We start from the raw sequence: 14,662 nt of genomic DNA on the forward strand, positions 1-14,662 counted from the left end.
CAGCAATTTTTTATTCCTTGATTTTATCTTATTTTACATTTACAGATTACAGGTGTGATACTAGATCAGTAGAGAGAACTGATAGCAAAATAGAAATACAGTGTCAGAAAACAGAATGCAGAAGAGCCATAAAACATTTTAAAATGCGATGGCCTTAAAATCGACTCAGTATTATGATCGACATAATTCATGTCATTTGAGAACACTGTGGAACACATGTTTTGAATTTAAAGATTGTAAACTAGATTTTGAACTGTAGCTTTATTTTATCAATGTACGGGAATAGAAGATATTATGATAATATCTAAATTAGTCGTTGCTCTGTGTTCAAGGGATACAGACGGAGTAAAGGGTTCACAAATGAGCAAGACATGTTTTAGTTCCCCTAGAAAAAGATCCTCATAGAGATTAAGATCAGAAATAACAAAAAGGTGTAAAATAACCTCTTAGAAATAGAGCGCCTCCACCGAACGTTTCTAAAGACTCTATCTGCAAAATAGTGAAGAAAAATCTGCCAAATAGAAAACAAAAAGGACAGTATACACTAAATAGGAAATTATACAAAAAATCCTAGCTTACAGATATAAGAATGTAGAAACATATTAGGTAAGTAGATCTGTGCGTGGTATTCAATGAGTACTAAATACAGTAAGAAATAAATAATATAGCTACACATTTTAGGCAACTAATCCTAGTAGACGTAAGCGACATCCCCACTGAAAAAATGCTGACTACAGATCATCATGCCGCCTTTCCAAGTCAATCCGTTTCAAGCGGGTAAATCTTCAATTACTTCACTGTAAATCAAGAAACTGTTTAAAACTTCATACAAACTGCATGTTGGCAGTTAATAAAAGAAATTACTGGATGGCGCCGGCGGATCAGGGAATCGAACCCCCATGCTGATGGACAAACCCATGTTGGGTAGATCTATTTGCGAAGTATCCGCGAGGCTAAGCCAGTACATATCTATATTGGATTTTAACAACGATATTTGTATTGATCTAAACTACCTGAGCACATAAAACCGTGACGTACCAGGTATAGTTAAACGTTTTATATACGATTATCCGAAGGTAAAACGATATAAATACAAAATAGAATGTACATGTATTGGAATATTGATCAAATTTGAAAATTCCTTTTGATTCTGAGGCCTTAAAAACATTGAAACAATAAATATAACCCATTTATTTGTCTATCAGATCATGATACAAGATTTTTTTTAATTTCATTCCACACTTAATGTCAAGCATTATATCTTTACTTAAAGATGAGGACTCTGACCCTCAGATTTGAGGTGACAGTAAGAGCCCAGATGGGCTAGCGATCACGCCTCTACATACGTCGTCAGCAATGCATTTTTTGATGAAGTGGACTCATCAACACGTGCTTCCTTCACAATGAATTTGTATTTTGTATTTTTGGAAATCTGTTGTTTTACAAACTTCAAAAGCAAATAATGTGCTAAAACAAACAGAAAAGATCATATTGAAGATTGACGTTGTGATAATAATGACACGCATACATATAAAAATATTATAAGAAAAAAAATATATCTTAAATTATATGATTTGAACCGTTGCGTGCTATCCAAATTCGAGTATTTAGAAAATTTAGTCGCCGTATATGTTAAAAATACTAATTAAGTATAAAAACAGCAGCTGGACGGCGTCGGCGGGACAGGAGTGGCCTGTGGGCTCACCCCCGGGTATCCTCTTCATCTTTATGTACTCTGTGGCACTCCATGTCCCAACGATAACACAAATCTAATAGAAATATGTAATTTCGAAGTACCCGCTTGACTAAGCCAGCCGCAATCGATTTCGTGTAATTTTACATATATAAAGTAAATACAATCGGCAGTAAAAGCAAGGGATATAAAGTGGTAAATGGTTCAGAAAAAGAATAGTATCGGTTATCTCCCATCCCACTGGAACTAATAATGTACTTGTCTTTTCCCCGCTTGTATTTTTCGGGTAAAGTTACGCATAAATTCCCTTTGGTCCTTAGGGAGGATAAGTGTATAAGGCAGAATTTCGGTGCTTGCACGCTATACTTCAATTGTCTCTGCCATTATTTGCAGTTTAACAAAATTCCTTCAATAGTTTCGGAGTGTTACGCACGCATGGGCGACAGACGAATATACACGAAAGTTAGCCAAAAACAGAACGCGTCCTTATGTCGCACTGTAGTGTTGTCTGGACAAAACACGACAATATAACAGCACCGTAATTTAAACGAAGAAAAAGATAAGTAATGGACGTCCACTCGACATTTATGTTATCAAGTTTTCATGTTGGTGGGTATGAAAATGTCGTTATGGCGCCCTATATTCTGATATTTGTCGAACTATATTATTGTCGTACCTTCGGTCTGTACACGGGTACTGCGGGTACGACAGAACGACACTTTTTGTATCTGTAGTGTTGTCGCGATGTCTTTGTTCAGCTAACACGACAAAATCGACTTCGCAGAAATTTGCTACAAAACGTCTAGTACCGACTGCTTACATTGAATAAATTTAGGACAGGACCTTATTATTTTGCTACAGACCGAGTTTGATGAAGATCCATCAAGCGGGTCATAAATGAGAGGAGTTGTTTTAAAGGTTCTATTTTTAGCTCTGTTGGCCCCTAAAGGAGACCAACTTTGAAAGTAATCCACTTTAATAAAATTGATGGAAGTCTATGCCAGGATACTACTGACTAAGTGTAATTCTGACCAGAAGTTTCAGAGGGGAAGATGTTTAAGTAAAAATACTGATTAAGGACGAAGGACGACGGACGACGGACGATGGATGCAGGGCACCGGAGTATTCACCTATACTAATACTTCACCCTGGCCAAAGTTCGAGTGAGCTCAAAATGAAAGTAGAATTCACATTGTTTGTCATCTCTAATTTTGTCTACATATGAAACCTCAATTAATTATTATCGTCAAAAATTTATAATGATTTGTTTCTATTGGATTTAACATCGCAACGACATAATTTAAGTCATATAGTGGCTTTACAGCTTAATGGTGGGGGAAGACCAAAATTGCACCCCTTCCACCATTGCATTATTTTATCTAATTTGCTAATTTCTAAATTTGTAAAATTTCTTTCGTTTTTGGCCAGTATCATTGACTGTTAAAAAGGGAAGCATACCAAAACGACACTGACTTAATGGCAAACGATGTAGGCTGATCGTAATCTGCACTTGTCGCAAAGGCAGAAGCATTCATGACCGGCATAATAAGGGTTCATTACAGTGCAAAATATGAAAAGTAAATATGTATTAACTCTAAAAGGCAACTATTAAACGGGCTTGACTGATTCCTGTTAACATGCATACAAGTAAACAATCATTGCAATATACTTGAATGTCAGCAAACTTGAGTTGGTCGAAGGTAATAAGACATATGTATTTTACTGCATTATAATTTATTTCTGAATATTCATTTCAGCTAAGTGAAATACACATAACATATCATTTTAAAGTACAACGTATTGTTCATGAATATCTACGACTGTATGCATTTAAATTTAGATAACATTTAAATCATGTTTGATATTGCATTAAAGCGAATTAATGTAAATCTAATTTCAAAATTTACTGTCAGATTACTCTGCGTTTAATTTTTCATGAAATTCCGAAATGATTTTTGCATTTAAGATGCTCTTAAATATTATGAAAATATCTGATTTACATGTAATTTTGGGAAAATAAAGATGAAATTTATTTGAATTTAATTGATCTTCATGCAATCAAATTTTCAATGCAACTGATCGAATCACAAAATGGCTATATATACAGAAATTTAATTTACTAAGATTGCATACAATCCCAAAATTAATGAAATTTTAGGACAATAAACTTCATACATGCAAATTGTGAATGTCATTCACAAAATGCAACAAAATGCCTGTATAAAAAAAAATTTAATTAATCAAAATTTCATATAATCCCGAATGTTATGAAATGATTGTGAAATAAATCTGATGATTTATACAAATTTAGAGAGTCTTCACACATTCAAGTAAATGTGTTAAGGTCATTGAATTAAACATTTGAACTTTGAAACTGACTTCAAATCGCTTGCCCCTCATCGATGTAGGTTAGGGCCTCACTCGGGGCGTTGCATTCTTCATTTGAGGAAGCCATCCAACTGGCTTATGGAAGGTCGGTGGTTCTATCCAGGTGCCGCTCGTGATGAAATAATGCACGGAGGGGCATCTGAGGACTTCCTCCACCATCAAAGCTGGAAAGCCGCCATATGACCTATAATTGTGTCGGTGCGACGTTAACCTCGCCCCCCCCCCCCCCCCCACACCCACACCCACACACACATATAAAGTTTACGCAATATGTAAAAATGTAGCAGGTAAACTAGTAATGTTTTTCGGTCAAGCAGGCCAGTGCACAGTCTAAATGAAGTGATTTCTTCAGGCTCTTAGGAATAATATAACAGTACCCACACTAATTAGCACCAACCTTAAAGCTCAAAGACTTGAAGAACTAAATGTTTCTAAATGTTTCATTAATGAAGCGAAACTTCCCAAAGAACAACAATAAAAAAAAGGGAATCGAATTAGCTAACAGTTTAACAAGAGAGACTATTCTCATACCAGTTGAAACAGATTCCAATGAAATTACACCCTATGTATCTATGTTTAACCCAAATAATAAAGATATGTGTAACGTTCTTACAAATAACATAATTATCAAATTTAGAGAGTGATTCAACTATGAACGAATTATTTAGAAGCAATACTAGCATTAGGAGCAAAAGACAACCACCAAACTTGACGAAAATATGAAATAGAGCAAAACTTTCTGAAATCAATATACAGAGAAACAACGGAGTTTATAAACGCAACAGATGAAACTGTAGCCTATGTAAACAAATAGAAGAAACTAATTCATTTAACTTTAATATAAACTTTACTAGAATTTACGTTGTAAGAAATTTACCTGCATTTGAAATGTACTTAAAAAAGGGTAACTTAAAGTTTAATTTTAGTAAATTGGAATAACATTTTACACATGAACTGTAAGAAAATTTAATTTAGAAGTAAATTCCAATTTTCACGTAGTGACATCTGGGTCACTGTGTACTTTTTTACAATCTCATCATAGTGGTTGAAGAGGTGGGCGTCACAGTTGTTCAGTATGCCTTTAAGAGTAAGAAGAGCCATGGTGTCGACGCTAGGGTCAAGTTGGTATTCATTTTCATAGTTCTTCATTGGAAACACCATGTTTCTTGGGAGTCCAAGAACCTCCGACACCTAGTAAAGAAGACATTAATTGATGTTATATTTCTGTTTAAGCGGAAAAGCGTCCAGATGTAATACCTGGAACACAGTAGAATTAAACCAAATTTTAATGCCCATTATAATTTCTGTCAAATGATAACCATTTCAGTAAATGTAACCGGTTTTATTCATGGGACTGTAATACTGAAAATAGTATTTTCTAACTTTAAATATAAAAGATATATATATATATATATATATATATATGTACCATTGTTAAACTAACAACTGATTTTCTAACGGTTACCTTAGCCACGCATTTCTCCACTTTTGGACTCCTGAAGGCGTTTGCTGCGTCCTGTTTCGTCTCCTCACAGATGCTGTCAATCTTACTCATTATAACTACTTGGGGTATATCTGAAGACACAAATAATTGTGGAGTCTCAACAGGTCGTCTAATATGACAAAAATAAAAATGTTGCAGGTTCGATTTATTCATGACCTAATGCATACAAATAATTTAAGAATAGTTCGATTATCTGTAACGATTTAGGCAGTAATTATTTCATAAAGCATGTTGCAGTATCATGTTTGTAGTGTTACAATAATGTAAACGAAACAGGTTATAAGCCGTTTTTTCACAACGTACAAAATGAACAATAAAGGAGTTTTCGTAATTTATATTGTTGAGTGATAATCGTAAGGCTTGTTGCCATATTCATTAGAACACAAAATTTGTTGTTTAAGCAGTGTACACGTTCGAAATGAATGTTGCACGATAATTACCCAAACTGTTCATAACCGTCTGCATTTCCTTAATATTCGTAGTGACTTTTAGACTCAGGTCTTGCAGGGTATCAACCATAGATGCATCTTGAACAAGAGCAACGCAGTGAATCTTCTCGTCAAGGTCTGGGTGTTTTTTAAATCCAGGCATGTCAGCCGAGATACTTCCACTTGGATCAAACTGAAAATTAGTCAAATAAATCAGAAGTGTGAACTTCAAGTGCGCACTGTAGATTTAGCAAGATGTTTGCTGATCGGACACTTGTATCCCACAGATGTGCACTATATGGTCATATGAACTTCTTGCTGACGATGCAAGACAGAGGCAATTTTCGATTGATCTTCAAATTTATTGTTAAGGAATAAAAATTGGAAACGATAATATTTCAAGTGAAAATAAATAGAAAAAATGTGCAAGAAATTTAAAGTGAAAAATGCCTGGGAGGGTTGCTAATAGTTGCTATGGTGACAGTTTATATGTGTGAAGGAATGGGATAAGAGATACTACAAATAACAAATCTAAAACTATAATGAACTTCTGAATAGCATAACCATAATTTTACTCCAGATTAAATAGTGTGACCAGGTTGTCTAGTGGGAGCATGCTTGGGTGTCAATTCAAAGTTCCAGGGTTCAAATCCAAGTCTAGGCACTGACAATTACTCAGATGCTCTTGGTGTCTCCTATACAGCTAAAAAGCGGTTTGTATCAGGACAATTCTCGTGTGTGTATGTAAAGCACATAGTCTGCAATTCCCACTTTTTAGATTGTTCTCGGTCCTTCCGAGGGATCAACTTTACAGATTATGTTATATAAGGTTGGTACAGAATTAGTACTTTTGGAATTATGTGTAACACGAAAGTTTACGTCCTTTGTGAATCGTATGTTTTGACCTTTGTTCTTACTTAGTGAAATCCAAACCGAACCCCAATACGCTGTAACAAAATCATTCTTAAATGATTCCAATACCTTTTGGATATCTTTGACACAAATCTATGCAAATCGTAAGTCAAAGGATCCAACTCGGGTCTTACTACGTAGAATCCTCAACAAAGTCCAAGGTTCACAAAGTCAATAAATAAATAATATTCTTGCATACCAGACGGGGATTTCCGGTATTTTTACCGGTGCTGGAATAATCCATCTTACACCCCGGGGTGTAAGATGACTCTTGTGCTTTAAATGACGTATTACGAACTACATATATGCAGAAGATTTATGTAGTTATTTATATTTTATTTCGAAAAACGGAATAAAAATCCAATACCTTGACAGTTCCGCTTTGTTCCTGATAGTATATTTCTCGATTCAAAACACCATATTTTATCAAAAATTCATAACGTTACGCTGGAACTGATAAAACAAAACCGGAACTAAACATTGTTATTTGTCTTTGAAACGTTATGACGTCTTTCCTGTTTACGGACGTTGATTTCCCGCGCTTTGTTTAAATACGCTGCTATAAGAAATAATTCTAAAAGAAAAGCCGTTCGACTGATTTTATTTTAATTATTATATCTTGATATCGGTATGCAAGAAAAAGATTCTGTCACTGGTTATATGTGCAGATGGGAATATCCGGCTCTCGGGTAACTGTTTAGGCGGTAACTCGGTAGGAACCTCGTTACCGCCTAAACAGTTACCCTCGAGGCCGGAAATTACCATCTGCACCTATAACCAGTGAAAGAATCTTATATTCTTAGGTTGGTGAGTCCCTGTCGTATACCATTTGACATATTTGCGACAAAAATGACGCTCGAATAAATGAAATAGCAACAGACGGCCAAAGGCAACTCTATGTGCTAGTTTTGGTGGCGGCACTAAGCTGAATGTACTGACTGGAAATCTGTCTTCAATACTGCCTTCTAGAACGTAGCGCATATTTTCCTTTGTCATCAGATGTTCTGGTTCCAAACCTCTGATATCACATATTCGGAACTTCAGCGGCATAGGTTCTGTGCTGCTTCCAGACATCACTGGATATTTCGTAAACTACAATATGAAACGAAAACAATTGTATTCAGTGCATTTCTAAACATATCCTCAAATTTAAAAGAAAAATATTTTATGCTTTGATTTATTGCCGACATATTTTGTGTGCATTTACACCCACAGCAAACAGATCACAGAAATGACAGGAAAACTCCCATTTTTGCTCTGTCAACCAAATCTTTCATTATAATGGTGCTTATGCCGTCAGAGAAAATTGCAGAGCTGAAGAGGTGTTGATTCTCTCAGCAAAATTTGAGGAGAAATGCATGTATACCAAAGGCCTAATCTTAACATAGGAAATGGATTGATAAGTATTTAAACGCAGAGGGTTTATATTCAGGTCATTGATACGTACCTTTGTTGTGAGACTGTGCTCAGTACAACCACTTCTTGCTACATTAAAAATCTTTTCTCGGAATACAGAATTGATGGTGTTGAAAACGCTTGATTTTCCGGCACCTATCCCACCAAACAGCAGAATATTGACTTTAGGAAAGTGTACGTTTTTGCCTATTAGCAGATCTCCCAATGGCTCATAATTCTCAAGTTCATCTTTAAGCTGAGGCAAGGTCTACAAATTATTTTAATGCTGAGACTTATTTAGAGTACTAAAGCAAGTATTGTCCTTAAATATTGACCTGGAACTCATTAGTCTTTGCAATTATATTTCCGTGTTTTCGTTAATTAGTGGATTTTGTATCCTAAAATACCTATGTCATTAAAATAAGCGGTGACCCTTACTTCTGAACATTTAACATAGGTTCTTATAGATTTCGTACCGTTTCCTTTTAAATTCAATGCATTGTTATTCTATCGATATAATATTTTGTGACTGATGATGTAGGACATAAAATGAAAAATTAGACTTAGTTTTAATATAGGTATTATATATAATGAGTTTTAGTGTGCATTACTTACTTACTCACCAAGAATGATTTTACTTGAAAATTACAAGTTTTGCATATTTGTCACAAAGTTGGAAAAAATCAAAACTAAAATGCGTTCTATACTGTAATAATTGTCTAGATATTAACCTCGGACAAGTTGTTCCAGTCGCATGTGTTTCTCCATGGAGTCTCTTTCAATTCACTCAAGCCATCCAAATACATTTGACTCATTCTGTCTTCTAAAGAGTAAACAAAACAGTGATAACATTTAGGATTATACGTGCATGCTATATTAACTAATAATTGATATGTTGAATAATACTTTCTTAGTTTTTCATCTTTGTTTATTTACTTAATAGAATATAACAAATCTGACACATTTCGACAAATTCGCGATGCCTTTACAAATGCAAATTATATCGTCCATGTATACTAATAACCACGGAGAGGCTTCTGGCGTTTTCCGTCACTATCAAAAATTGGTAATTCACTAAATGTATTATAATCGTTGGTGCGACGTTAAACCAAACAAAACAAATTCATGGAATAACACATAATAAGTATCCCAAATCGGAAGAAGTAATGTAAGTTTCGTGTCTATTTATTTTATCAGTAAGACTCCATCTACTTACGTTATGAAGCTTCTACATAAAAGGTTTGATATCGATATATATCCTAAAATGCTGTATCTCCAAAGTTGCCAGTATCTTAAATGATGAATGGAATATAAACACCCTTAAATGCAAATAATCTACATTCTTAGTCACTAGATATTTTGTCTGTAAAAACTCATGTCATATTAGCAAAAATAAAAAAAATGTGCTTATACAAAAGTAAGCATTTTATAAAATTACATATTAGCCATATCGTTTGAAACCCGATCTACTTTCGGTTTCATTTTATCATACAAGAAGGCATTGTAAAGGAAAAATCTAATAGTGTTGATACTGAAAATCAAGACAAACATTATAACTTAAAAATATATTCTTTTGACTTTTGTTGAGGTTTTGGCATGGGAGGATTGTCCAAGAAAATCGCGATCGTCTTTTATTATATCGAAAATAAGCGGCACATCAAACGCGTTATAACGTTTGTTTTCTTTATTATAGGTTTTAAGATACATGCTATAAATGTTTGATAATATTTCAATTCATATGTTTATGTTGTTAATACAGTTAACATTCATTGCAATCAAAACCAGTTTTTACAATTTTTGTGTAAATCATATCTTATTAACAAAGCAGACTAATTTTAGTAAATCATTTTAAAAGGGATAACACAAAATGAATCTGCAATCAACTTTTGAGCAACGACTGAAAGGCAAATTAAAAAAAACTGTTACAAAGACCTTATTTGAGAAAATAGAACGAAACATGCGAAAAGTAAATGTACTTAATTTCGAGTTTAAAGTGAATCAAAGCAAAACACTAATTCTACGTGCTGATATGTGAATCACGCGAATTAATAGCTACGAAGGAAAATGCACTGGTTACATTTTTTAAAATTATAATCCAATGCAAACTGCATAAAAGTAGAGTCATTTTTTTTTAATTCTATCTAACTAAACAACAATATACAAAAAGGCAGAGTAACATTTTTACAAGAGGGCCTGGATGGCCCTATATCGCTCACTTGAGTTTAATTGTTTGATTCCCCTCCAACTTTTAACCCCAGGGGGACAATCTTGGTAACAGACTACTTGTGTGCTACGGTGCTACATACCAACTAGACGCTTTTGTAGAAAAACACATTTCTTCCCCAATGCATAATGTATAAGAAGTCAATAGGGTCAGGAGCGAAAGTCAAAGAGACACTGATGGTTGGCTGCAGTAAGGATCATCTACTCAGATGTCCAATCATCCCACAAAAATTCTGGGCCTATTGGTTCTCAAGCAATGGATTGGAAACGGTTTTTAATGTTCTGGGTACTGTTACCTTGACCTTTGATCGAGTGATCTCAAAACCATTAGGGGTCATTACCACTGCTTCTGAAATCATCCTATAAAGTTTCAACATTTTGGGTCAAGTGGTTCTCTAGTTATTGATGGGAAAGTGTTTCCATGTTCAGGCCCAATGTGACCTTGACCTTTGCTTAAGTAACCCCAAAAACGACAAGGATCATTTAGTCTGTAAGTCTTATCATCCAAAGAAGTTTGAAGATTCTGGGTCCAATAGATTTTAAGTGAATGATCGGAAACCGTTTTCCATGTTCTTGTCCCTGTGACCTTCACCTTTTGATGAAGTGACATAAAATCAGTAGAGGTCATCTACTCTACATGTCCAATCATCAGTACCAAAGCCCTAGGACCTGTGGTTTTTGACAATTTTTTTTCAAAATGTTCCCTATATAGGTCTATATAAACCATGTGTCCCAAGGGTGGGGGCCATATTTGACTATTGGAAGTTTATTCGAACAACTGTGGTAGAGGACCTATAGATAATGCTACATACGAATCATCAAGGTGGTTTTGGACAAGAGTTTCAAAGTTTTTCCCTATATAAGTCTATGCAAACAATTTGACCCCAAGGGCGGGGCCATATTTAACCCTAGGGGGGATAATTTGAATAATTTTGGTAGAGAAAAACTAGATACTAATATCAAGGTCTTTGGCCCTTTTGTTTTGGACAAGAAGATTTCAAAGTTTTTTCCTATATAAATCTAAATAAAACATGTGACCTCTAGGACGGGGGCCGTATTTGACTCCAGGGAGATAATTTGCACAAATCGTAGAAGACTACTAGATGATGCTACATACCAAAATTCAAAGCCCTAGATCTTGTAGATTTGGACAAGAAGATTTCAAAGTTTTTCCCTATATAAGTCTATGTAAACCATGTGAACCCCAGGGCGAAGCCATATTTAATTCTGGAGAGATAATATGAACAATTTTCGTAAAGGACTAGTAGATAATGCAACATACCAGAGCCCTAGGACCTGTGGTTTGGGCAAGAAGATTTTTGAAGTTTTTTCCTATCGGTTGTCATGTCAACCAGAGTTCGGTATGGAATTCAGTTCTTTGAAATTTCTATAAAGAAGACCACCCACGAAAATCCCTATGAAGTTTCATCTAAAGTGGCCATGTGGTTAAGAAGGAGATTTTGTTTAAAGGAAAATGTAGACAGACGGACGGGTACCGGACGCTCACTATGAACACTGTGTGCTTAGGTGAGCTAATAATAATCTCTACATATTTATCATAATATTTTTGCTGTGTTTTATAGGATAAGTACACATATGTACTTTCGTTTTGAAATCGAAACTATTTACAGATCCGCCGAAAGTTGTTGAACTTAGACGTAAATTGTAATTGTATGTAATAAACAATATTAAAAGAGAAATGTAAGCAAGGTTTATACGCCGAGGGAAGTTTTAATGTGATTTATAAGAAGATGCATAAAATGAAGGAAAGATTCATATGTCACAATTAAAACCTTTTTATGGCTAAAACGACAATGTTTTGCAAAGCGCATAATTATTGCACTAATACATATGTAATGTCTACCTGTTAGGTACAGCAAATGCGTAGATTTGTTTTTCTTGGTTTGGCGCTCGGCTGCGTTGATGCAACTTTTGACACAGATGGTGTATTGCTAGGCTCTGTTGGAACAATAGCTGATGTAACAGACTGTTATGTTAATGCAGCTGCTGTTACGGTAGGTTAAAAAACGTTTGTAATCTATAATTATAATCTCAATGCTGCTGTCTGAAAATCGAAAATTCTTTATCAATTTAATAAAGTCCAACAGGAAGAGTCACTTAAGTTTCCTGTACAATGCGAATGGTATATCTAGATATTCTTACAGATCACATGCGTGACCACTTAAACGTATCTCATATATGGTGATAACTTAATTGTATATGTTAAACACAGTTTGCGATATTTGACTTTTTATCTCTGCAGTGCAAATACATAATTTCTAATGAGATAATGTAGTCTTAACGTGTCTAGTTTTGACACGGGAAACGAAAGCAGACAGTTTTGGCTCAGCCTTTGAAAATAGAATAAAACATAGAATCGTCTAGTCTAAATATTACAATAAAGCAGCATTAAGTTGAAGACAACGGACTTCGTATCTCTGTTTTTATAATAACTTTTCCCATTTAAAACAATTAATGAATACGTATGAAAATAAAACACCCAAATAGAGGTTATTTCGAACCCACATCGAAAAGACCGATCAAGCGATTGGAGTCGGGGATCTTAACCACTCACTAATGGAGTTCCCTTCTTTAATAAACAGACACAGGATGGAGGAAAAGATGGTTATATGGTTATGTAATGGTAAATCTTAAAAAAGGTTACTCTAAAGGGTGTACACCATACACTGAAATACAGTTAGTGCTTTCTCTGATAAAACTGAATCTTTTCATAAAAAGACAACTTGCTTTTAGGTGAGGGAGGTCGCGGGTTCGCTCCCTTCCCGCGTCTTTCCAAATACATGAGAAATGGTACTGGCTGCTTCCGTACCTGACGCTCAGCATTTTGATGATAGGACTTGCACTAATCAATCTTAAATTTGACTGGATGTGGTATCATGTTGTGTGTCTACGGCGTGATATTCCATTAAGGCAGCTTTATAAAGCACTGCTACAAGTAGATGCCGTTGTTTATATGACTGAAATTTGTTGCACACACATCCGAACTACAAAAGGAGAAAGCCTTTCGTCAATAATTTATGGTCATCAGGGGTATAGCATACTTCATCAGTCTTAACCGGAAGGAAGTTCTAAAGCTTGGTAGTAATGAACGAAATCCCCGATTTCCATACATTATGGTTTTGGTCTTTGGCACAACCAGTGAGAGCGTGTCTTGTGATCTTGGGTTTCTAGTCGGTTTGTAAACTTCAATCTTGTCCCTTGTAAAGACAGAGGACTGATCGTTTAGATTAGTGTGGATCAGAACCTTGTACTGTTCTCTGTATTTAACTGGTAGAATAACTCCTTCAGAACTGTTGAAATAGTAGTAGTAGTAGTTTTATTTGGCACATGTGTTCATAACATGGCAATTAAAAAATAACAAATTGATGCATAATGATATATACAACAATGGTGAAATTCATGAGACTAGAAATATGACACGACATAGATGAATTATATGAAAAAATACCATGAAATGCTCACCAATACCAGGGATAACACACAAAAGAGGAAAGGATTCCTCTTATTACCATTGTGGTTCTTAATATTGTGGGTTTGACACAGAAAGGCATGTTACAATTATATATTCAATATGAGTATTCAAAGCACAAAGATGATTATGACGGGACATTCTAGTGAAAACGTCAGCTGCCGTATTCTGAACAACTTGGAATACCACTTAACAAGGCATTACAATAGTCAAACAGTGAAGTTTTAACTAAGATGGCTGTTTTATGCCATTCGTTATTTCATTCTGTGGCAGAGAAACAGCGACAAGCGTCGTAACTGTCGTTATGACTCTCTGCCTACCGAAAACAACACATCTTTAAACATGCTGTAAGTCTAGTTGGATAGAAAGGCGGAGAGATGTTTGGCTAGGTGTCGTTTGGTGGGGCGACGTTCGGCGGCGCGACATTTGGCGGAGCGTCGTAACCACGTTAGGCGGTGCGACGTTTAGCGGAGCATTGCTCGGCAAGACGCCATTGAGACTTCATTAAATAAACAGTTAGTACTACAACTTATTTCATCAAAACATATGTACGTACATGTACATTGTATTCAATTTATAAATATTATAAATTAGGACATTTACACCAACAGATATCACATTAATACATT

General features: G+C 35.1%; 2 protein-coding genes across 3 annotated transcripts in view; one reads left to right on the plus strand and one right to left on the minus strand.

Moving 5' to 3' along the window:
* Positions 1-343: 343 nt before the first annotated feature.
* The window catches only part of LOC123523913 (uncharacterized), a 356,017-nt gene continuing 341,698 nt past the window's right edge, over positions 344-14,662 (plus strand). Inside the window, exon 1 of the mRNA XM_053539434.1 lies at positions 344-606. The gene's annotated coding sequence lies outside the window, so the exon portion shown is untranslated. The remainder of the gene's footprint in view (positions 607-14,662) is intronic.
* Positions 4,420-12,725, minus strand: LOC128555810 (interferon-induced protein 44-like). Of its 2 annotated transcripts, XM_053539429.1 has the most exons (7): positions 12,408-12,725; positions 9,052-9,143; positions 8,373-8,588; positions 7,865-8,017; positions 6,026-6,206; positions 5,547-5,656; positions 4,420-5,272 (listed from the first exon to the last, which is right to left on the minus strand). In XM_053539429.1, the coding sequence occupies exons 2-7, from the start codon at positions 9,133-9,135 to the stop codon at positions 5,048-5,050; spliced, it is 969 nt and encodes a 322-aa protein (XP_053395404.1). In that variant the 5' UTR covers positions 9,136-9,143; positions 12,408-12,725; the 3' UTR covers positions 4,420-5,047. The 2 variants fall into 2 exon arrangements, with proteins under 2 accessions (XP_053395404.1, XP_053395405.1); XM_053539430.1 differs by lacking the exon at positions 8,373-8,588.

This window comes from Mercenaria mercenaria, chromosome 3, assembly GCF_021730395.1.
Source record: "Mercenaria mercenaria strain notata chromosome 3, MADL_Memer_1, whole genome shotgun sequence".
Taxonomy (NCBI): domain Eukaryota; kingdom Metazoa; phylum Mollusca; class Bivalvia; order Venerida; family Veneridae; genus Mercenaria; species Mercenaria mercenaria.

Excerpts from the sequence above, each read along its gene's own strand:
- LOC128555810 (XM_053539429.1), bottom strand. The coding sequence starts at position 9,135 with ATGAGTCAAATGTATTTGGATGGCTTGAGTGAATTGAAAGAGACTCCA. Across the intron at positions 6,207-7,864 it reads GTATTGAAGACAGATTTCCA|TTTGATCCAAGTGGAAGTAT; the intron begins GTCAGTACATTC and ends ACTAATTTTCAG. Across the intron at positions 5,657-6,025 it reads GACGGTTATGAACAGTTTGG|ATATACCCCAAGTAGTTATA; the intron begins GTAATTATCGTG and ends TTGTGTCTTCAG.